The following is a 22,714-nucleotide window of genomic DNA, read 5'->3' as shown; positions in this document are numbered from 1 at the left end:
GGTCAGTTACGCACATTTTTTTGTGTTGCCAAATTAAATGTTAAAAATACAAAAAAGAGTGTTTTGATATTCTCTGGGCCAATCCAATCCTGAGACGGGATATAGAGAAAGTAAATGGCAGTGTTCATCAGTGTGCTCTAGATTATAAAACTATTCAAGACAATTGGGAAGAGTATGAAATATCCACATGGGTTTATTCAACATTGCAATAAATGACAATGTTTTGTTTTAAAATAGGAAGAAATAACAAATTATTTGTTTTTTTTTAAACAAAACCATGTTTTGGAAGCCAGTGTTACCAGATTTGAACATTCTTCAAAATATCTTCTTTTGTGCTCAACAGAAAAAAGAAACTCAAACAGGTTTGTGAAAAGGCGGTAAGTAAATGATGACAGAGTTTTCAGTTTTCTCTTTAGGAAATTAATATTTGCTGATATAATCATGTTTTCTGTCATTTTTTATAGGAAAAATCACACAAGGCAACCAGTGATAGTATAAAATATCAACCCGAGTTTATTCAACTAGCACTTTCATGAAATCAAACATAACTTTTTCTTCTAATCAAATTCATTTACAGAGCTACTGTGTATATGGCAAATAAAATAAATGATTTACACACAGCAGAAAGGGAACTTATATGAACACTATATACACAGCCACAGGAAAAACACCACCTTAATTCTCAGTTTCTTTAGATTCCTGGACTTAATATGAATGAATTTGAGTAGATTGTCAATATTTATTTTACCCAGTAATGGTCTGATAACAATTTTGGAATGGATTTGGATTTGTTGTATTTGAAAATCAGGATTAGATAGAAAAGATGCTGTGTTTTCAGACAGGTTTATTATTTTAAGACAACACAATACCAATAATTTAACTTAAGATGACTTAAGAAATCAATATTTGCTGGAATAAATCGTTTTCACACACAACAATTTACAAAAAAGTGTCATCTTGACCATTTTCTGCAAAAATAGAGCTTTAATAGACAGTATTTGTATTTGAAATCGGGACATTAAAGAACCTTTTATTCAGACATTATAAAACCTTTTTGAAATAAAACATTTTTTTAATCAAACCCACACCTAATTGATTCAGTGAATCCAGAGAAACTGAGAATTTTTAAGTAGCCTTTTATTTTTTTTCCTAGCTGTATATCCTTTTTTTTCTTTTAAAGTTATAAATAGATTTCTTCATATCATGTTGATTATTAATAGTGAATAATATTTGAATATGAATAGACATGATGGGGAGATTTAAAGATGTTGTGTAACAGGTTCACAGACTGACATTAATGTGTTGCATAAAAGTGCAGTAGCCAGCAAACTCCTAGTAGGCACAGTCCAAGATTAGTCTGCCAATAAGAAACACTGTGGGCTGAAGAGGGCGGACCATAATCCCAGCCAGGGAACCAATCATATCCTGTAAAGAGAGATGTTACAGCATATGTGAGCAAGATGTAGGTTCAGAAGACGTCATACTGGGAAACGTGGATATAAATATGCAAATAATGGAATGATATTTATATATATTTTAAAAATGTGTGATTATATTTTAGTGATCACAGCAGGGTTAGTTTAGATAAGTTAAACTATACAATGTTGTTATTTAAAAAAACCTAAATGTTAAATAAAATACAATATATAAAAATGTCTCTCAATTTAGTTAAGCTTGATTTATTAAGACTTAAAGTAAAATAAAAAACTGTAGACATTTTTATAAAAGTATAAAAAAAATTAAAACAAAATGACTTGTTATTAATTTAAAATAAAATGGATTATATACAAATAAATGTTTATATTGCTCATTTAGTTTGAGTCTAAAAATGATTCTATAACACTAAATACAAAAAATACATTTCAATAAAATAAACGTTTAAAACTAGTAAAAACAGTAAAAACTATAAACAAAACTAGTAAAAACAAGATAGATAGATAGATAGATAGATAGATAGATAGATAGATAGATAGATAGATAGATAGATAGATAGATAGATAGATAGATAGATAGATAGATAGATAGATAGATAGATAGATAGATAGATAGATAGATAGATAGATAGATAGATAGATAGATGGTTAGATAGATGGTTAGACGGATGGATGGTTAGGTGGATAGATAAAAGGATGGATGGATGGTTAGGTGGATAGATAAAAGGATGGATGGATGGTTAGATGGATAGATAAAAGGATGGATGGATGGTTAGATGGATAGATTGGTAGATAGACAGACAGACGGACAGATGGATAGATAGATGAATGAATAGATAGATGGTTAGACTGATGGATGGTTAGATGGATAGATAAAAGGATGGATGGATGGATAGATAGGTGGATGGATGGATGGATGGATGGATGGATGAATGGATAGATGGATGGTTAGACAGATGGATGGTTAGATGGATGGATAAAAGGATGGATGGATGTTAGATTGATAGATTGGTAGATAGACAAACGGACAGATGTATAGATAGATAGATGGCTAGATGGATGGATGGTTAGATGGATAGATAAAAGGATGGATGATAGATAGATAGATGGATGGTTAGATGGATGAATGTTAGATGGATAGATAAAAGGATGGATGGATAGTTAAAGGATGGATGGTTAGATGGATAGATATAAGGATGGATGGATGGATGGATGGATGGATGGATGGATGGATGGATGGGTTGGATGGGTGGGTGGGTGTTTTGGATGGATGGATGGTAAGATAGATGGATTAATGGTTAGATAGATAGACAGACAGACAGACAGACAGATAGAAAGATAGATAGATAGATAGATAGATAGATAGATAGATAGATAGATAGATAGATAGATAGATAGATAGATAGATAGATAGATAGATAGATAGATAGATAGATAGATAGATAGATAGATAGATAGACAGACAGACAGACAGATAGACAGACACACACTCACACGTAAGGTCTGAATGTGATGTTTACTGGAAATGCTCTTACTACAAACGTTGTCTCTGCAGATCTCTGATCCACATCCACTGCAGCCCATTGCCATATATGGAGTTACACCATGAACTTGTCCTCTGAAACAGCATGTTTGAATAACAATATTAGACTTGACCACAAGAGGCAGACAGAGACATATCCTGACCTCTACTTCATTACATCAGTGCAGTGTAAGGGGAATGTGTGCCAATAATATTCAGAATAACAATTTTAAGTCAGTAAAGACTTACTCTGTTTCGCTTTCTCAGATTACATTAGTGCATGTCAAATTGTCATCCTACTACAAGGAGAATTACAACACTACAATTTTTATTAGAATCAAACAAGTGTGGGAAATCTGAGAAAAAGGAGTAACCACAACACTGTAATTAACAAATAATTAATTAATAAATGAAGAACTACAATCCCATGAAGCATTGCAATCTGTTAATGTCCTCTGAGCTCACAACAGGTCTATATTTAAAACCTTTCAGAAATAAAGGTGATGTGGTGCTGCTTTTTCAAAAGACACGTTTGTACCTAACAGGTTCACACAAGTTCATTAAAGGAGCACTTTTGAAAATACCATAAGGCAGTGTTTCTCATCCATATTTCTGGAGGACCACTGCATGTTACATACTGCATGTTTGGATGTCTCCTTTGTCTGTTATACCAATTACAGGTCTTTCAGTCTCTGTTAATGAGCCGATGATCTGAATCAGATGTTTTGGTAAAGGAGACATGGGAAATGTGTAGAGCTGGTGGTCCTCCAGGAACGTGGTTGAGAAACATAAGGCACATGTTTGTACTATATAGATTAGGGATGCACCGATTTTTCAAATGCTGAAAATTATAAGCGGAAATGTTATTCATTCATTTTCCTTTGGAATAGTCTCTATTTCAGTGGTCACCACTGCAGAATAAGCCACCAACTATTTCAGCATATGTTTTACTCAGCGGATGCCCTTCCAGCTGCAACCCAGTACTGGGAAACACCCATACACACTCATTCACACTCACTCATACACTACGGCCAATTTAGTTGACCCAATTCCTCTATAGCACATGTCTTTGGACTGTGGGGGAAACCTGAGCACCCAGAGGAATCCCACACCAACACTAGGAGAACATGCAAACTCCACACAGAAACACCAACTGGCCCAGTGAGCACTCGAAACAGCGACCTTCTTGCTGTAAGGCGACAGTGCTAACCGCTGAGCCACTGTGTGCCTGAAAATGGTATGACTGAAAGAAAAAATGGCCAAAAAAAGGCTATGCTGGTTTGACTCTCCCTCCAGCCATAGTCACTATATGTGCTGGAGTGGCTTTCACACAGGACAAGGAAAGCACTGCGCTGTGAATCCCATTAATTTCAATGGCTTGCAGAGTGCAAGGGCTGATTGGTGCAGCAGAGTATAACAGCAGCAGAGTATATCGCCAAATAGCTTGTGTATGTGTCATGTAGCTCATGCACTTGTATACTTATCTATGCATGAACCGCACATGCTCACCAGAAAAGCAAAGTTTGCTCAAATAACACGCTCACAGGACATTCCTATGCAGTATAATTGTTCCTGCTGTTGCAATAACTCTATTGTGCTATCACTGGTAAAATGTCGCCTCTCATTTGCTAATTTTACTGTCAATTAAATATAGTTATTTTATTGGCTTGTGTTTTTAAATAGGTAAATATAGAAATAAATATTTTAAATAAGTATAACTTTAATTATTATGGGGCGTCACGGTGGCGCAGTGAGTAGCACAATCGCCTCACAGCAAGAAGGTCGCTGGTTCAAGCCTTGGTTGGGTCACTTGGCATTTCTGTGTGGAGTTTGCATGTTCTCCTCATGCTGGAGTGGGTTTCCTCCAGGTGCTTTGCTTTCCCTCACAGTGCAAAGATATGTAGTATAGGTGAATTTGGTTAGCTAAAATTGTCCGTCGTGTATGAGTGTGTATGGATGTTTCCCAGTGATGGGTTGCAGCTGGAAGAGCATCCGTTGCGGTAAACATGTGCTGGATAAAGGTTAATTTATAGTTCTGCGTCAAACGCACGCTTATGCTACGGCGCGGCCTACGCGTGGAAGCATATCCTTTGTCGTGGGCGTCTGCGTCGCTGATGCACACCTCTCAAAAAAATATAACTACACATCGCAATGACGTGTAGCGCAAGCTCTGTGATTGGTCGGCTTGGTAGCGCTGATTAGTGTGGGCGTGACCGAGAGCTGTGTGAACCCGATGGAGCGATTGTTTACAAGTGTCCCGTGAAGGAGCTCTGGATGGAAAGTTTTGTTTTGTATTTACCTCATGGTTAAAGTTGCTGAACGTCCGCCGGTTCCTGCCTTAAAATAAGCAAGTTTGAACCCCTTGTACATTAAGGAAGCGTTCAGAAAAAACAAAACACCAACGAAGAAACTCGACACAGAGGAACATAAACATTTCACTGCCAACAAGCGTTTCGAAAGTGTTATAGCACAGCAACAGACACAGCGTGCAGAAGTATAAATTTGCAAGTGCCGTGGGTCACACCGATCACACGACGCAGTGTGTTAGTTATGTACGTGTTGTGCATTCAGAGACGCTCTTCTGCATACACCTCAGTTGTAGCGAGTGATTATTTGAGTCACTGTTGTCTTTCTATCAGCTCAAACCAGTCTGGCCATTCTCCTCTGACCTCTGGGATCAACAAGGCATTTGTGCCCACACAGATCTGCCGCTCACTGGATTTTTCTTTTAGACCAGTGGTTCTCAAAGTGGGGGTCGGGACCCCCTGGGGGGTTGCGGGACAATGACAAGGGGTCGCTTGGTGATTTCCAAAATTTAAATACATTTTATTCAACTATTTGAATTGTCATATTTTATTCATAACCCACAGAAGATTAATAGTTGTGTTAAAGAAACAACAACATACAAACAAAAATCAGCCATCAGCTTTTAATATTTATATTAAAATGTAATTAAATTAATAAATGATTAAAAAAAACCTTATATGTTGCATTTATGTGTTGTCAATATGCTCATGTTCATGTGGGCCTATAGTTGTGTCTGCAACGTTTATATATATTTACAGTATAACCACTTTGAAAAATGGGGGTCGCGAGTCACTGACATTGTTATTTTGGGGGTCGCGGGCTGAAAAGTTTGGGAACCCCTGTTTTAGACCATTCTCTGTAAACCCTAGATGGTTGTGCATGAAAATCCCAGTAGATCAGCAGTTTCTGAAATACTCAGACCAGCTCGTCTGGCACCAACAACCATGCCTTGCTCAAAGCCACTTATACCACCTTTCTTCCCCATTCTGATGCTCGCTTTAAACTGCAGCAGATGAATAAATGCAGATGAGTTACTGCCATGTGATTGGCTGAGGTGTACCTAATAATGTGGCCGGTGAGCGTAGATTTAAACTAAAACTACATAGGTTTAAAATGGCTCTTACGTCCAGTGTTTTTCATAGTTAAGATTATGTTTATGCAGCACGATGGTCCTGCAAGACAACATTTTGTTGTATTGTATGTCCACACGTAGCTTGACTGGCGAAGACAAATTATGATGTCAAACTTACGTATCGCCATAGTTGCACACAAAAATAGTGGACTCCGGGTGGGTGGAGAAGTTTTCGATTCCTTTGGAGCACACATTTACTGCACAGCCCATCTTGAAGCTTGTAGACCACATTAACTAAAACATTTGCGCAAACACAAGATTAATAAAGAAAGCTTGGATTTTAATGCTGAAATATATGAAGATATAAAGATACCTGTGCGTAGTGTCCGCACAGCCTCGAGCAGTTGTTATTTTTGACTGAATATGCTCCTTCTTTGCTCCATCGGTGTACGGCGTTCTCCACTGAGAAGGCTGAAAACGGAGACCCCAGCCAGATGTTCTCACCCATCCACCCGAACAGAGGGTGCCCGAAATGTCCCAGACTAGGATAATGAGAGCCCTTGCAATGTCTCGCTCGATCTCTCGCACCTTTGGCCAATTCTTTGTCCCAGGACTGTGGAAAACACACACACACACACACACACAATACAATAATAATTTAAATCTGACACACTGTAAAATATGACAGACAAATCAACAAGCTCCATTCATTCATTCATTCATTTTCCTTCGGCTTAGTCCCTTTATTAATCAGGGGTCACCACAGCGGATTGAACCGCCAACTTATCTAGCATATGTTTTACACAGCGGATGACAACCCAGTTGTGGGAAATGAACAAGCTCCACTAAAACAAAAATTTAAGCCCCACCCACATTAAAATTATAACTATATAGAGAATGACTATATATTATGATATTAGCCCCAGCTCAAAATATTGTCTCTTAAAGGGACAGTTCACACAAAACTGAAAAATTGGGGGGGACAAGATTTAGATTGACAATGTAAATAATGAAATAATTTTAAGTTTTGTTGTTTATGATTTGTCAATGCATGGCTTAGAGCTACGTGTGTTCATTTAGTTTTGGTTTAATTTGATTTTTTGTCTCTCATAGTGCTGCTAGCCATTGCCTGGCAATTTATGAATCACCAAGGACCACAATTTCAGCTAAAAATAATTACTTCAATGTTTAGAATCTTAGATTTAATACCTCTTTAATGCATGCACACTCGAGTTGTGTCACCTGCCACTTTAAGTGCTCAAGGTCTTTCTGATTGATTGTCAGCATTTAATTATTCATCAGCTAGTTCCCACTTTCCCCTGGTTAAGTGTGATGTCACGCTAAGTGGCTTCTGGGTACAAGCGCTCTTTGGGGAGACTCAACAAATAATAATAAACGTTTACAAAGCGATGAAAGTCTATCGAAAATCACGATCGCAATGTTTATATCCATGCCTAATATCCGATAGCCAGAAAGTGATTAATTTTTTTATAAATTATTAAAATATTGTCTGTAATGCAGCAAGTCCAGATACTGTTGTGTACACTATTATTTCAGATACTGTTGTGTACACTATTATTTCATATAACATTCACTTTTAATGTGTGATATGACTAAAAAGTATCTATAAACGAATATTTTCTCATATCAAATGAGTGGCAGCTTGAACCCAGAAACAGCATTTCATCACTACTTAACAAGCGGATATCACTCCTTTTTGTCATTTTTTATTATAATTGTGTTGTCTCAAAACATTTTAATTGTGTGAACTAACTTTGGTTGTTTGGTCGCCCACTGAAGCAAAGCAGTGCTGTGCCTGGTCAGTACCTGGATGGGAGACCACATGGGAAAGCTAAGTTGCTGCCGGGAGTGGTGTTAGTGAGACCAGCAGGGGGTGCTCAATCTGCAGTTTTTGTGGGTCCTAACACCGCAGTATAGTGAAGGGGATTCAATACTGCTCAGTGAGCAGTCCTGAAGGATTTGAAGTCCTGACTATCCAAATCTCACGAGATGTAAGTATTTTATTTTTTATCAGTTTGGTGGCTAATTCGTTCGAATTCATACAAGTTCAGTCGTACGAAAATGTACAACTTTAAAAAGGAGGCGTGGCACCCACCCCACCCCTAACCCCAACTGTCACTGGGTGATGAGCAAATCATACTAAATTGTACGAATTAGATTGTAGGAATTTATACGAATAAGCCACTAAATCAAAAAGTTACGAATTGCCGTGAGATAGCGTTGGACTATCTGTGGTCATCAAAAATCGCAGGATTTAAAAGAGTAGGGGTTTAACCCCGGCATCCTGGCCAAATTTGCCTACTGGCATTTGTCCATAATGGCCTCCTAACCATCCCTATATCATATTGGCTTCATAACTCTCATCTCTCAACCAATCAGCTGGTGTTTGGTGTGCGGTCTGGCGTAATATGGCTGCCGTTGCGCCATCCATGTGCTGCACACTGGTGCTGGTTGAGGAGATTCCCCCAAAAATGTGTAAACCGCTATATACTTTAAGGATTTATTATTATTATTATTTAGTTTTTATTAGTTTTACATTTTTCAATAATTACCAAACAACACAACAACAATAAAAAATACAAGGAATAAGCATGATAATACAAAGAAAATAATGGTTATAATAAATAAAATAAAGGAAAAGATACTAATAAATAATTTTGAAAAATTAAGTTATTATTAAAAAACAATTAGGGCATATAAACGGTTTCAATGAAAATACAAAGAGACAGTCAATAGGGGTAATGAGCACATTAAGCATTAATTGCTCAGAATCCATAATATTTCTGTCCAGGTGATCAAGAAATGGTTGCCATATATTGTAAAACTTTGCAAGATTATCAATAACTCCATAAGGGACTCTGTGCAATATTTGAGTGAGATAAGTTAACCATGTCTTTAGGAACAGAATCTGATTTCCACAGTTTTAGAATGACACTCTTAGCATTTACTCTAATCCTATTGATTTTAACCAATGAAACTAAAATATGTTTCAAATGTAAGCTAATTAAAACAACACACATAGTTTATAAGAATGAATAACACATTTGATTAGTAATGGAGAGATGGAGAATGGAGAGATGTCTGAAAATATGTCTTGAAGCTTCTTCAGGCAACATCACAATCAAAATGACCCTTTATTTCTTTTCATTCTATTACTGCTCACAAACAACAACAACAAAGATACAGTCTAGATCAATACACACACAATAGAGACCCCTTTTTTCCTCTCATACAAAAACATCTCCTCATTGCTATGGCAACCACAATAATGGCTGTACATATTTGTTATCCTGAATCCCAAACAACATGAGATAAAAACAAAAAACAAAACGAAATTTCGTGTGTGTATCATAAACATGCAACTATGCACATTTAAAAATTGAAACACTGGTCTGATGGGTTTCACACACAAATATACAAGCATGAACAATGAAAACAAGTAAACACGACATGCGCAAACAACTCTAAAATACGATGGTTTGTGTCAAATGTAGCATAACTGCTGCTGGAAATACCTGCATGCCGAACACCTGTCTTACCATGGAGCGCGCACCGGCCGCAGGTGGACTGACGCGCGCGCGGTGCGTGTTGTGCGCCTTGACACACCTGCGGATGAACTCCGGTTCCGTGATTCCCGGTAAGAGCGCCAGAACGCTGCAGGAGCCGTACAGAACAACCGATATCCGCAGGAGGAGACCGCCGAGAGAGTCCATGGCAGGAGGAGAGTGTCCTGAGCCGCTGCTTCGCTCCGGATAAATGAGTCAATGGAGCATCACTGCAGGAGACGCGCTGACCTGTGCGTCATGGCGCCGTGGATTTGCCCACTCTCTTTCTCCCTCTGTGTCTGTCGCTCTCTCTCTCCCAGTGTCTGTCTGTCTGCCTTTACAGGGGCTTTTTAAAGAACCGAAACAGAACCACCCACCATGTCACGAAAAATGTTTAATGCGCGGGGTTCTTTGTCTTCAGGGCTCACGCTCGAGTTCACGCGCCCGCATGCATCCGCGCGCGCGCGCACACTATTCCAAATCGCTACTAACGCTTTTTTGTTGCCATTTTTAGTATACATTGAGAATGTATATTTAAAAATAATGTAGGTTATTTCTTTATGTCAGGTAAATGGTAATAAAAAATATTTATTTTGGATTTATCAGAACACATTAACTAATTCATATTTAAATAGTGTTGCACCAAGTATATTAAAATATCAGCTTAATTGTTATGGTTCTTATTAGCTATACATTAATAAATCAAGTGTGCCTCAAAAATGGCTATTTTGCCTTATTTAGTACACATTTAGTATGTCTTTTGAAATTTAATTTAGAGCTATTTTTATTTCAGGTAAATAGTAGCCTATAATTCATTGTATTAAAAATAAATTATTTTGGATTTATCAGAACATATTTAGACACATTTAACATTGTAAATAATATTTAAACAGTAGTAGTGTTGTGTAGATAAATATTAGAATTTCAGCTTAATTATTATGGTTGTTATGAGCTAAATAAATAAATTAATAAAGAAAGTGTGCAACAAAAAATAGCACTTTATTTAGTACGCATTTACTATTTTAAAAATGACTTTAGAGTAGTTTTCAATGTGAGGTTAATTATAGTTAATTTGTTTTTATTGATTTTAGATTTATCAGAGCATATTAAGACGCATTTATCATTGTAACTTATATTTCAACATCACTTATTTTGTGTAGGTGTATGTTAGAATGTCAGCTTAATTATTATGGGTCTTATCAGCTACATCATATAATAAAGTTTGGAACAAAAATGGCCATTTTGCCATATTTAAGTACACATTTAGTATGTCTTTTTAGCTATTTTTAATGTCAGGTAAATAGTAGCCTAATTAATACATTTTATAAAAAAAGAAATTACTATATTTTGGATTTATTAGAACATATTAAGACACATTTGACATTGCAATTAATGTTTAAATGCAGTAATAGTGTTGTGTACTGTAGGTGGATATTAGAATTTCAGCTTAATTATTATGGTTTAGCTACATAAAATAATAAATAAAATGTGCAACAAAAATGACAATTTTGCCATATTTAGTAGCTTACACATTTAGAAGGTCCATTTTAAACTTGAATGTAGAGTACTTCATTATGTCAGGTAAAAAGTAATTAATTTAGTTTATTTAAAAAAAATATTGTCATTTCTTAATGGATAAATGGATTTATCAGAACATATTAACATGTATTCATTCATTCATTTTCCTTCGGCTTAGTTCGTTATTTATCAGAGGTCACCACAGCGGAATGAACCATCATATATTCCTAGCATTTGTTTTAGGCATAGGATGCCCTTCCAACTGCATCCCAGTACTGGGAAACACCCATATTCTCGCATTCTCACACACACACACACACACTCATACACTACACTACATTTAGTTTAACATGCCTTTAACATTGTAATTAATATTTAAACATGGTGCTAGTTTTGTGTAGATGAATGTTAGAATTTGCGTTTAGTTATTATGGCTAATATTATTATATCTACTTTTCTTTTTGTGGTATAGCCTATATTTATAGTTCAGGTCAACCCTTTGTTATAGGCTTTTTTAACGTTCCATTTTTTTTAATATTTCGATTATTTTACAGCCGTTATGAATAATATAACATGTTTTATAAGTATTATTTATATAAGATTTATACTATTATTGTACTAAATACTGGTTATTACGCTGTTTTTTGCTTTTCATTTGGCGATTGGTTTGTTGAATACATTCATTTGATGAAGCTATTTTTCTATCTCTCAGTTAAAGCGGATTTAGTCCTTATAAATGCATCAACTGTGATGCACAGTTCAGACTACATTACCCACAATCCACTTACTATGACGGTCTCTCTTTTAAGAGTTGAGTCAGTGTGTTGGGTATAAAATCACCCACAGCAACGGGGCCGAGGAAGTTGAAACCTCTTTAAAACATTTTAAGTCAAATAAAATAGTGGTAACTACAATGAAAGCAAACGCAAAATATTCACATTTACAAAAGAATGACCAACAGGTAAGTACGTTTAATAGTAACGTTAACTTTATAAGACGTACAGGTGTTGGCGTCACGTCTTTTCGGTCATTTTTATATAACGTTTATCTACTACAAATCCGAAGCTGCATAAAATGACTGGAGCAGACCGCGGGAGCAGGCCAGCAGAGTAAGTTTAGAGAAATAAATACAGCCTGCTAACACATATTGTCATATTATCTGTCGAAAACACAAATGCTTAATTATTTTGTGTCATTTATTATTAATAAATCGCTCACAGAGTTCCAGTGCTAAAGTTAGACGCCCTGCAAAACGCGGAGGAGGAGGTAGGATAACAAGACATGACTGATTATACAAATGACAGGAAAGGAGGACAGATTTCACCCTACTGTTGTCATTTTTCACAGCATCTTGCCATACATGTAAAGGATGCAGGTATGAAGATTGTTTCAGGAGATCTGTCAGCCATGAGCTGGGGCTCTTCAGCCTCCACACCGACAAAACAGGTGCTTATTCAACATCTTTAAAAAGAACAGCTCACCCTAAATATACTGTCATTATGTAGTCTTTTTATGTGTGCAACACAAAAGACTGTAAAGTACTGGTTATTTCAGTGCAATTACATGAATTAGGCTTTCAGGCTGCAAAGCTTTCGATGTGCTCCTCCATAATTTTCACACATGCTGTATACTTGCAACAATTTGTTGTTTCTTCACTCTGTTTGTTAAGTATTTAATTCAAACAAATTATTTTTCCCTCACATGTATTCTTTTCTTTCAAAATGTATTGATTTGACTTTAGCCAAACGTTTATTATATTTCCATATCAGTATAGTTCCATAACAAGGATTTATAACAAGTTTATCATGTATCCACACAAAACCATTTATTCATTTTCTTTTTCGGCTTAGTGCCTTTATTAATCAGGAGTCGCCACAGCGGAATGAACTGCCAACTTATCCAGTATATGATTTACGCAGCGGATGCCCTTCCAGCTGCAACCCATCACTGGGGAACATCCATTCACACACATAAACTACAGACAATTTAGCTTATCCATTTCACCTATACCACTAGTTTTTGGACTTGTAAACCGGAGCACCCAGAGGAAACCCACGCCAACACCACAAAAAAAAAGCAGTTTTATTTAGTTTGAACTTTTTCACACATTTATTATATTTCCAATACAGAAACAGTACTGTGCTGTTATTTTAGTGTCATTGAGTTTTTTTTGTAGCTGTTAGGGTTTTTTCTTCAGTGCAATTACATGATTTAGGCTTTTAAGCTGTAAAGCTTTCGTAATGTTCCTCCATATTATCCCACATTATGTAAACTTGTAACTACTTGATTTTTCCACCCGTCTTGTTATCAGGATGAAGGATTCAGTTAAATTTTATTTAAATATTTTCCTCACATGTATTATTTTATCACAAAATGTATTGATAGAAATGTATTTGATTTTATTTCAGCCAAATGTTTGTCATATTTTCACATCAGTATAGTTCCATAACAAAGCATTTATTCATTCATTTTCTTTTTAGTTTAGTCCCTTTTTTAATCTGGGGTCGCCAAGGCGGAATGAACCGCCATAATAAATCAATTGATCATATTAACACATTTATCATGTTTCCACACACAAGCAGTTTTATTTAATTTGACTTTTTCCCACACATTTATCATATTTCCAGTACAGAAACAGTATTTATGGCACTGTTTTCTTAGTATCATTGAATAACTGTCTGTTTTGTAATCAAGATGAAGCATTCAATTCATTTTTATTATAATGTTTTTTCACACGTATTATTTTCCCACTAAATGTATTGATAGAAATGTATTTGATTTTATTTCAGCCAAATGGTTATAAAAATATCAAATAAAACAAAATGGCTTTTGTTTTGAAACATGATGGATGTGTTAGAACTTGTTTCGTTATGGACAGGGGTCCCACGCTTTCATGCACAGCAGATTCAAGGACTTTTTAAAACACCACTCATTTTAAATCAAGCACTTTTGTAATAGCATATGTATCATGAGAAAAGTCTGTACTGTACTTAACATTTCACTTACACTTAAAGTTATATTATAATTTATTTCTCACATTTATTATTTTCTCACAAATTGTATTTATAGAAATGTATTTAATTCTACTTTAACCAAACATTTATTATATATTCGTATCAAAATAGTTTCATAACAAAAGGATTTATAACACATTCATTATGTTTCCACACAACAGCAGTTTTATTTGACCCTTTCCACACATTTCTTTTATTTCCAGTACATATACAGTAATTCTGCCACTGTTCATTTAGGTAAGGCAAGGCAAGGCAATAATTTCCACACATGATAACGCATACTTGTACTGTATCTGCTGTATATAATATTAATGACACTGGAATGTTTAACATCTTGCGTTTCTCCCCCTCCAGTGTTTTCCTTCCAAGATGAAGGATTTGATTCAAAATCAAGTGGCTCTGGATGATGGAGAATCACTCCAGCTGAGCTATAGAGCACAGACGCAGAGAAGTCCACAGTACAGCAACAAAACAAGCCAGCATTCACCTGAATCCACCTGTAAAAATACAGCACAGACAAGCTTCAATGCTTTACAAGTCAACAGCAAGATGAGGGATGCGGTGAGTTCAATCATTTACAGCAGCGAAAAATGTGTTTTAAAATTTGTAGTCAGGTTTTGTTGATAGAGACTATTGTAAATATAATATAATGATAATAATAATAATAATAATAATAATAATAAAACTATAATACTAAATGCAAATATACTGAACGTTTCCTATAAATGCATTACAAATTTATATTGTATTTCTTTTACTATAAACTTCTAAAGATTTATGTTTACAGTTTGACTATATAAATATATATTTGAGATTTTTTGCCTTGATTTTATTCTTCTAAAAAAGTATTGTAAATATGCTATAATAATTATATACATGTATTAGAAAGTTATACTCTGTTTTTACTATAAACTTCTATAGATTTATGTTTACAGTTTAAATATTTAGATATAAGTTTTTTATTTTTTTTCCGTAATTTTATTCTAATTCTTTAATTGTAAACACTGTGTACTATAGTAATAATACAGTAATAATAAAGGCAATTATACAGAATATTTTCTCTACATTTATTAGAAATTTATACTACGTTTTTACTATATGTTTCTTTAGATTTATGTTTAAAGTTTGAATATATAAATATATATTTTAGATTTTTTGAATGAGTTAATCTAAAAAATGTATAGAATAATAATAATGATACTATAATAATAAATGGAATTATACTGAAAATGTTCATATAAATTTATTAGAAATTAATACTATATTTTTTATTATAAATTTCTATAGATTTATATTTACAGTTTGAATAGTTTCTTTTTATTTTTTAGATTTTCTGCCTTAATTTTAATTTCAGTTATTGTTATTATCATGCTTATGACTTGTCTTAGTGATTGTAGTTTGAATTTTGAGAATGTTTTCTTGGCAACTACCTAAAATAAAATAAGACTTTATGTCGTATGTTTTCATTTTTTTTGCCTTTCAAGCAACAAAAATTATTTTACAGTTATAGAGGTTTAATATTTAGTTACTATAATAAACCCACCTGATAATCTACTGAAATCTATTAATGCTAAACATATTTCAAGGGATAGTTCACCCCCCCCCCCCCCACCCCCCAATAAAATTCAGTCATCATTCACTAACCCCAAAATTAAATAAATAAATAAATAAAGCTTTAAATAAAATGGTAATTTTGCCATATTTAGCGTACATGTTTATAATGTTTATTTTAAAATCTTTCATTAGAATTAATTTTTTATAGATATCAGGTAAATAATAATTGAATATTAATTTATTTTAAATGTAGAAAAACAAATTAGCATGTACAGTATTTAACATTGTAATGAATATTTATGCACTAGTTTTGTGTAGGTGAATATTAAAAGCTTAGCTAATTTTAGGGGTTTATTTATGTCAGTGTCTATTTTTTTGTTACTGTATTTTGAAAAGAAAATCCCCAAAAACGTTCAGCTTAGCCCTTTGTTGTGTTTTAAATAAGATTTAATTTTTAATTTAATATTTAAATTTTATTGTCATTTAAAATATTTTGTATATGTTATATAATTATTTTTTCATAATTTTGTTTTATAATTATTATTTATATTTATGTATTTTCCATTTGTTCTGTGTTTGTATTAAATACCGGTTGTATAATTCCTGTTTTATTTTTGCTATTAATGTGGTTTGTTGAAGAATAAATTGATTTACTTAGGCCTATTTATTTAATAAAAAATATTTGATATTATTTGGTTATGCTAAATATAATTATCACAATCTTGTTTGAGTTTCTTTCTTCTAATGAACACTATATATATATATATATATATATATATATATATATATATATATATATATATATATATATATATATATAATTATTATTATTATTATTTTTTTTCTATAGTATTTATTTATCCTACTACTATATGGATGTCAATGGTTACCAGTTTCCAGCATTTTTCAGAATATCTTCTTTTGTTTTCAGCAGAAAAAAAACTAGATTGAAACCACTTGAATGTGAGTAAATTATGAGTAAATTGTCATTTTTGGATGAACTAACCCTTAGTTTAGTACATGTATTTGGCCAGACTCGCTTGTCTCTCTCTGCTGGAGGGTTTTTGATTAGCTCCACTGATTTGTCTTCTAAGAGCACTGATTGTGATTGGTTGCTATATTTATGTGTTTGTGGGTAGGAGGGGCTTACAGAGGAGAGGAAACTGCAAGCTGTAATTGAGCAGGTTATGGTGGACCAGCTGTCGAGGTCAGTGTTTCTCTCTCTATCTCTGTTCCATTTTTTGTCCGTCTGTGGTGAGTAATAACATCGTGAGGTTTCTCTCGTGCTCATGCAGGGCTGTCATTAGCGATCCGGAGCAGAATGCTGTGTCTGTCAGTCCCACGAGTGTCCCACCACGCTACAGGAGAACTCTTCACCACACTCAGTAAAACCCACACGCGTACATGAGTCACGTTCACAACGCTCTCCTCTCCAAAACCCCGTTTTGTCCCAGAGTCACAGATTTGTAGAAGGTCACAGGGTTTTCATTCCCACTTATTTTTATTTTATTTTATCTATAATTAGATTTTTTATTTTTATTATTGAAGCCACCGGTGTTGTTATAGGTATACCGATAATGCTTAACTTAAAGAGATAGTTCACCCAAAAATGAGTGTTTTACTCATTATTTACTCACAAATGTCCCAATTAAACTTGAAGATATTTTGATGAGTGTTGGAAACTGGTAGCTTTTTACATTTACATCTATATACAGTGGAAAAATATACTATTGCAATCAATCGGTATCAGCTTCCAACATTCTTCAAAATATCTTTTGTGTTCAATAGAAGAGCAAAACTCAAATAGTTTTGGAAAATGTATAGGGTGAGTAAATTATGAGAGTAAATAATATATATATATATATATATATATATATATATATATATATATATATATATATATATATATATATATATATATATATATATATATATTTTTTTGTTATTTCCTGAAGTGTTGAAGTTTTGCCTCAAAATTAATGTTAGTACTCAATAATCACTTACGGAAATTGGTTAAAGATTTTGTATGTTTTTTTTTCTGTTTAACACAAAAGAAGATATTTTGAAGAATGTAGAAAACTGGAAGCTTTTTACATTTACATCCATTGTAGGAATAATAAACTATTGAAACCAATGGCTACCGCTTTCTAATATTCTTCAAAAGATATTATTTTTTGTTCAACAGAAAAGCGAAACTTCCCAGTTCTGGGTTGCAGCTGGAAGGGCATCCACTATGTAAAACATATGCTGAATAAGTTGGCGGTTCATTCCACTGTGGCGACCCCTGATGACTAAAGTGCTTTTTTTATTATATCTTGATTTATTGAAGTTTTGCAGCACAAATTAATGTTTATACACATTATTTACTTAAACATGAACGGTACAAAAATATTTTCATTTGTGTTGAACACAAAAGAAGATATTTGATGAATGTTGGAAACTGGTAGCTTTTTACATTTACATTTATATAGGAATAATAAACTATTAAAACTAATGGTTACCGCATTCTAACATTACTAACAAAGACTCAAACATTTTTGTAAATTATGACTTATTTTTTTAATTATGTCATGAATTTTTGAAGTTTTGCTGCACAAACTTTTGTTCATACTCATTATTTACTCAAACAGAAATGGTTCAAAATGTCATTTTTTTGTTGAGCACAAAATAAGATAATTTGAAGAATGTTGGAAACTGGTAGCTTTTTACATCCATAGTAGAAATAATAAACTTAAAATCAATGGCTACCATTCTTCAAAATATTTTCTTTTGTGTTGAACAGAAGGAAACTTAATTAAGTTTGGAAAAGTGGAGGGTGAGTAAATTATAACAGATTTTTTTTTAAATTATATCTTGAAGTATTGAAGTTTTGCTGCCGCATATCAGTGACTCTCACAACACCTTCACAACCATGTAACAACGCCTTTGCACATACCCACAATCACTCCGTAATCATGATGATGAATTTTTCCAAAATCTGTTTACAAAATGTTCTTTCTGTAAAGTACAAGGATTGAAGTAAAAATTGCAGCTTGAAATATGTTTTTATAGGAATATTGTAGACTTGGTTCTTGGTTTCTCATTTGTAAGTCACTTTAAATATATATAAAATTAGCTAGAATAAAATTTACTTACAACTTACTCTCCCTAAAGTGGCTCAAAACCTTTAAGAGTTTCTTTCTTCTGTCCAACACGAAAGAAAACAGTTTGAGGAAAGCTAAAAAACTGTAACCATTTACTTCTATAGTAGGAAAAACAAATACTATGGAAGTCAGTGGTTACAGGTTTCCAGCTTCCTTCAAAATATCCTTTTTTTTCTCTTCAACAGAAGAAAGAAACTCAAACAGGTTCAAAACAAGTGAAATGATGACAGAATTTTCATTTTTGAGTGAACTGTCCCTTTAAATAATCTTTTATGCTTGAAGGCGTTCTTTTGTTACAACTCTATATCTGAAGGAGAAATAACAAGACATGTGATGTTAGTTTTAAACAAAAATCAGTGTTTCACAAATTAAGATTTGAAACCTGGGAGTTTGAGAGAACACACTGCTGTGAGATTTAAATAAAGAGTCAAAATATATCAAATAAAACTGTTTGAAACATAAATAAGATAAAACATTATAATAACCATGGGCAGCACAGTGTGTAGCAGCATGATCGCCTCACAGCAAGAAGGTCGCTGGTTAGATTCCCGGCTGGGGCCAGTATTTGTGTGAATAGGTATTGTATTTTTGTGAATATGTTTCCCAGAGATGGGTTGCAACTGAAAGGGCATCCGCTGCGTAAAACATATGCTGGATAAATTGGCGGTTCATTCCGCTGTGGCGACCCCTCATTAATAATGGGAATAAGCCGAAGAGAAAATGAATGAATGAATGAATTAAAATAACCAATATCAGAAACCTGAAACCATGAACATGAATGTGTTCTTTAAGTATTCAAATATTAATGCTCAATATTTTAGCACAAATATTAATGGAAAATATTTTATCAAAAACAATTTAGCTGGCAATTTGGTTATAAATATGGTAATAAATGCAAAATTTACTTTAAACATTTTCATGTGGTGAATAACTTCACATTAAAAACAAAATCCAGATGCAGTCGTAAACCATCAATCCATGAGTATTGTTTTGTTTTAATTTGGGCGCAATTATATATAACTCTCCTAGAAACTATTGTTACATCAATCACTTTTTTATGTTTTATCCAAACCCACTTTAGTCCTGGTGTTAAGATACATTTTATTGGTAAATTTAGTCTCAGTTTACACACTGTGGTGCTCAAGCCTGTTCCTGGAGATCGACCTTCCTGCAAAGTTCAGCTCCAACCCTGATCAAACACACCTGAACCAATTAATTAGGACCTGAACCGCACTTGATAATTACAGGCAGGTGTGTTTGACATGGGTTGCAACTGAAATCTGCAGCAAAGTCGATCTCCAGGAACAGGGTTGGTCACGCCTGCACTCGATGCAGGTGTAAACTGTCTGTGAGTGATTTCTGCCTCACTATATATATATATATATATATATATATATATATATATATATATATGTGTAAAAATTATGCAATCTGCACTCCGAAATAAAGGTACAAAGACTGCCACTTGCGGTTCAAAGAGAAAATGTATTGATATGATCTTTTTAGATACAAACGCGTACATGCACAATATTCGACTTTAAAAAAAAAAAAGGATAATAATTAATGCAGTCAAGCCCGTGTTTTGATCACTAATATGCCGGGGATTGACACCTTTACCAATATAAAAATGCTTTTTGAAACAAAATTAATTTATACAGTTATTCCTTACGCCGATTAAAAAAACTTAAGTAGGCATAGACTACTATAATATAGAAATTCTTCTCTAAATGTCGAAATAAATACATTGATATGCATTGAAAGTGTAAAAACATGAAAGTGTAAAGCCTGCAGCCCACAACAAACGTGGAAAGTCTTTGCGTGTCATATTTAACAAACCGTTTACTGCTGATTTGATGTAATTTTCCATGGATAATTGAGTATTAATCAGCTGATGTCATGACGCAGCTGTCAGCCAATCGTTGCATTGCTGATCATGATTTCGTGGATCGATAGATCAGTTCTTTACTACACACGCAGCGATCTCAGATCAGTTCATCCAGACATTTAATTTGATTCACAAACTTGTTTGAAGAACCAAATTAGCCAGAGATCAGTTATCAAGATTAAAAGATCCAAGATCTGCCAGATCATCTTAGATCATTTAAGCGAGGTACGAAGAACGGACCCCTGGTGGAAACAGGGTTCAAAAACATTTAACAACCATTTACAGAAAGTTAAAAAAAGAAGAAATTACTCATATTACTAATACTTTGCTGTCGCTGGTAAATATATGTGATATTTAGATTCTCATTTTGTGTCTATAGGGTAAAAACACGGATGTCTTTAACAGAGAACATCTTATCCAACAAGCTCTGCTTTCAAGCCAGGATTTTATCAAGGTATTTATTATATTTTCTAAAAAGTATTGGTGTTATTTTTGTAATATGCTTGTGTTTGATATATAGGTGTGGACGTGAAGCATGTCGAAAACTGATTGGCTTCTTCTTCACATGTGACCAAACAATGACCATATATGAGTACCGAAATTTTGGTAAAAACAGGTCAGGCTTTGATTTTTTTCCATTTTATACACATGAAGTCAAATTATTCGCTCTTTTTAATTATTTTTTCATTTTTAAAGGTTTCCAAATTATGTTAAACAGAGCAAGAATTTTTTTCACAGTATTGACAATACTGTGAAATACAGTATTACAGTATTACAATTTGTAATATTTTTTCTTCTGGAAATTTTTTATTAGTCTTATTTTGAAGAAATTGGGAAAATATATATAGGGAGGCTGATAATTATGACTTCAACTGTATGTACACAACACATCATCACATAATTTTTCTTGAACATTAACGTATCAGAAGGGATAAATAGTAATCAGATCTCTGATTCTCAGATGGAACGCTCTGCCCTTTATCGCTCGTGGTGTGTACTGGAACAGAGGGAGGCCGTACTGCCTGCAGGACATCTCACAGGTTTAACACACTCGTCATCTGTCACACACACACACACACACACACACACACACACACACACACACACACACACACACACACACACACACACACACACACTCACACACACAGACAGACTAATATTAATACATTAACACTCAGCCTACATCACCCAGGGTGCCGAGCTTCATTTCTGTACAGACGGCCCACACTTCCCCCAGAGTCTGAGACAGCAGCCGTGCCTGAGCCTCACAGTTACTGATGTGGATGACGGAGCCAAGGGAGCCCTGCTGTATGTCACGCACACACACACACACACACACACACACACACACACACACACACACACACACACACACACAAACACACACATGTTGAGTTTTAATGTTTAATAGGGACTTCCAATAAATGTTATGATTTTTATAACATATACACACATTGTGTATTTGGTTCTCTTACCTCAACCCTCACAGAACACATTCTGGATGTCTACATTTCAAAATACTTTTCTGGATGATTAATGAGTCATTAGCTATGTTTCCATCCAGAGATGCAAATTAGATTCATGAGCAAAACTGTAATATCGCATAAAACATTTGCAAATTATGATCTGTTTCCATTCAATGTGTCAAGGAGAATAAAATAGACAATTCCTAATAATCTGGCACCAAATATCATAAA

The 22,714-nt window shown here is 34.1% G+C and overlaps 3 protein-coding genes across 10 annotated transcripts in view; 2 read left to right on the top strand and 1 right to left on the bottom strand.

Moving 5' to 3' along the window:
- The window catches only part of LOC101882393 (uncharacterized), a 771,022-nt gene that overhangs the window by 280,292 nt on the left and 468,016 nt on the right, over positions 1–22,714 (top strand). The window lies entirely within an intron of this gene.
- glipr1b (GLI pathogenesis-related 1b) lies at positions 488–10,304 on the bottom strand. 4 transcript variants are annotated; one of them, XR_012393612.1, is made up of 5 exons: positions 9,871–10,225; positions 6,708–6,947; positions 6,100–6,628; positions 2,969–5,680; positions 488–1,425 (listed from the first exon to the last, which is right to left on the bottom strand). XR_012393612.1 is itself a non-coding variant. In NM_200575.1 (5 exons), exons 1-5 carry the CDS (start codon positions 10,066–10,068, stop codon positions 1,295–1,297), a joined length of 744 nt encoding a protein of 247 aa, NP_956869.1. In that variant the 5' UTR covers positions 10,069–10,304; the 3' UTR covers positions 488–1,294. The 4 variants fall into 4 exon arrangements, 2 of the variants coding, with proteins under 2 accessions (NP_956869.1, XP_005159058.1); XR_012393613.1 differs by having other exon boundaries at positions 9,895–10,225; NM_200575.1 differs by having other exon boundaries at positions 2,969–3,051; positions 6,513–6,628; positions 9,895–10,304.
- Positions 12,216–22,714, top strand: part of caps2 (calcyphosine 2) — a 101,720-nt gene continuing 91,221 nt past the window's right edge. For all 5 annotated transcript variants that reach the window (XM_073930269.1, XM_073930268.1, XM_073930272.1 and 2 more), the window contains exons 1-11: positions 12,216–12,379; positions 12,484–12,527; positions 12,639–12,684; positions 12,766–12,864; positions 14,787–14,993; positions 17,126–17,193; positions 17,282–17,371; positions 21,394–21,468; positions 21,535–21,630; positions 21,976–22,054; positions 22,210–22,325. In XM_073930269.1, coding sequence (XP_073786370.1) covers positions 12,332–12,379; positions 12,484–12,527; positions 12,639–12,684; positions 12,766–12,864; positions 14,787–14,993; positions 17,126–17,193; positions 17,282–17,371; positions 21,394–21,468; positions 21,535–21,630; positions 21,976–22,054; positions 22,210–22,325 — 968 coding nt within the window. In that variant the 5' untranslated portion in view covers positions 12,216–12,331. The remainder of the gene's footprint in view (positions 12,380–12,483; positions 12,528–12,638; positions 12,685–12,765; positions 12,865–14,786; positions 14,994–17,125; positions 17,194–17,281; positions 17,372–21,393; positions 21,469–21,534; positions 21,631–21,975; positions 22,055–22,209; positions 22,326–22,714) is intronic.

This window comes from Danio rerio, chromosome 18, assembly GCF_049306965.1.
Source record: "Danio rerio strain Tuebingen ecotype United States chromosome 18, GRCz12tu, whole genome shotgun sequence".
Taxonomy (NCBI): Eukaryota; Metazoa; Chordata; class Actinopteri; order Cypriniformes; family Danionidae; genus Danio; species Danio rerio.
This window is presented reverse-complemented; position numbering and strand designations above follow the sequence as displayed.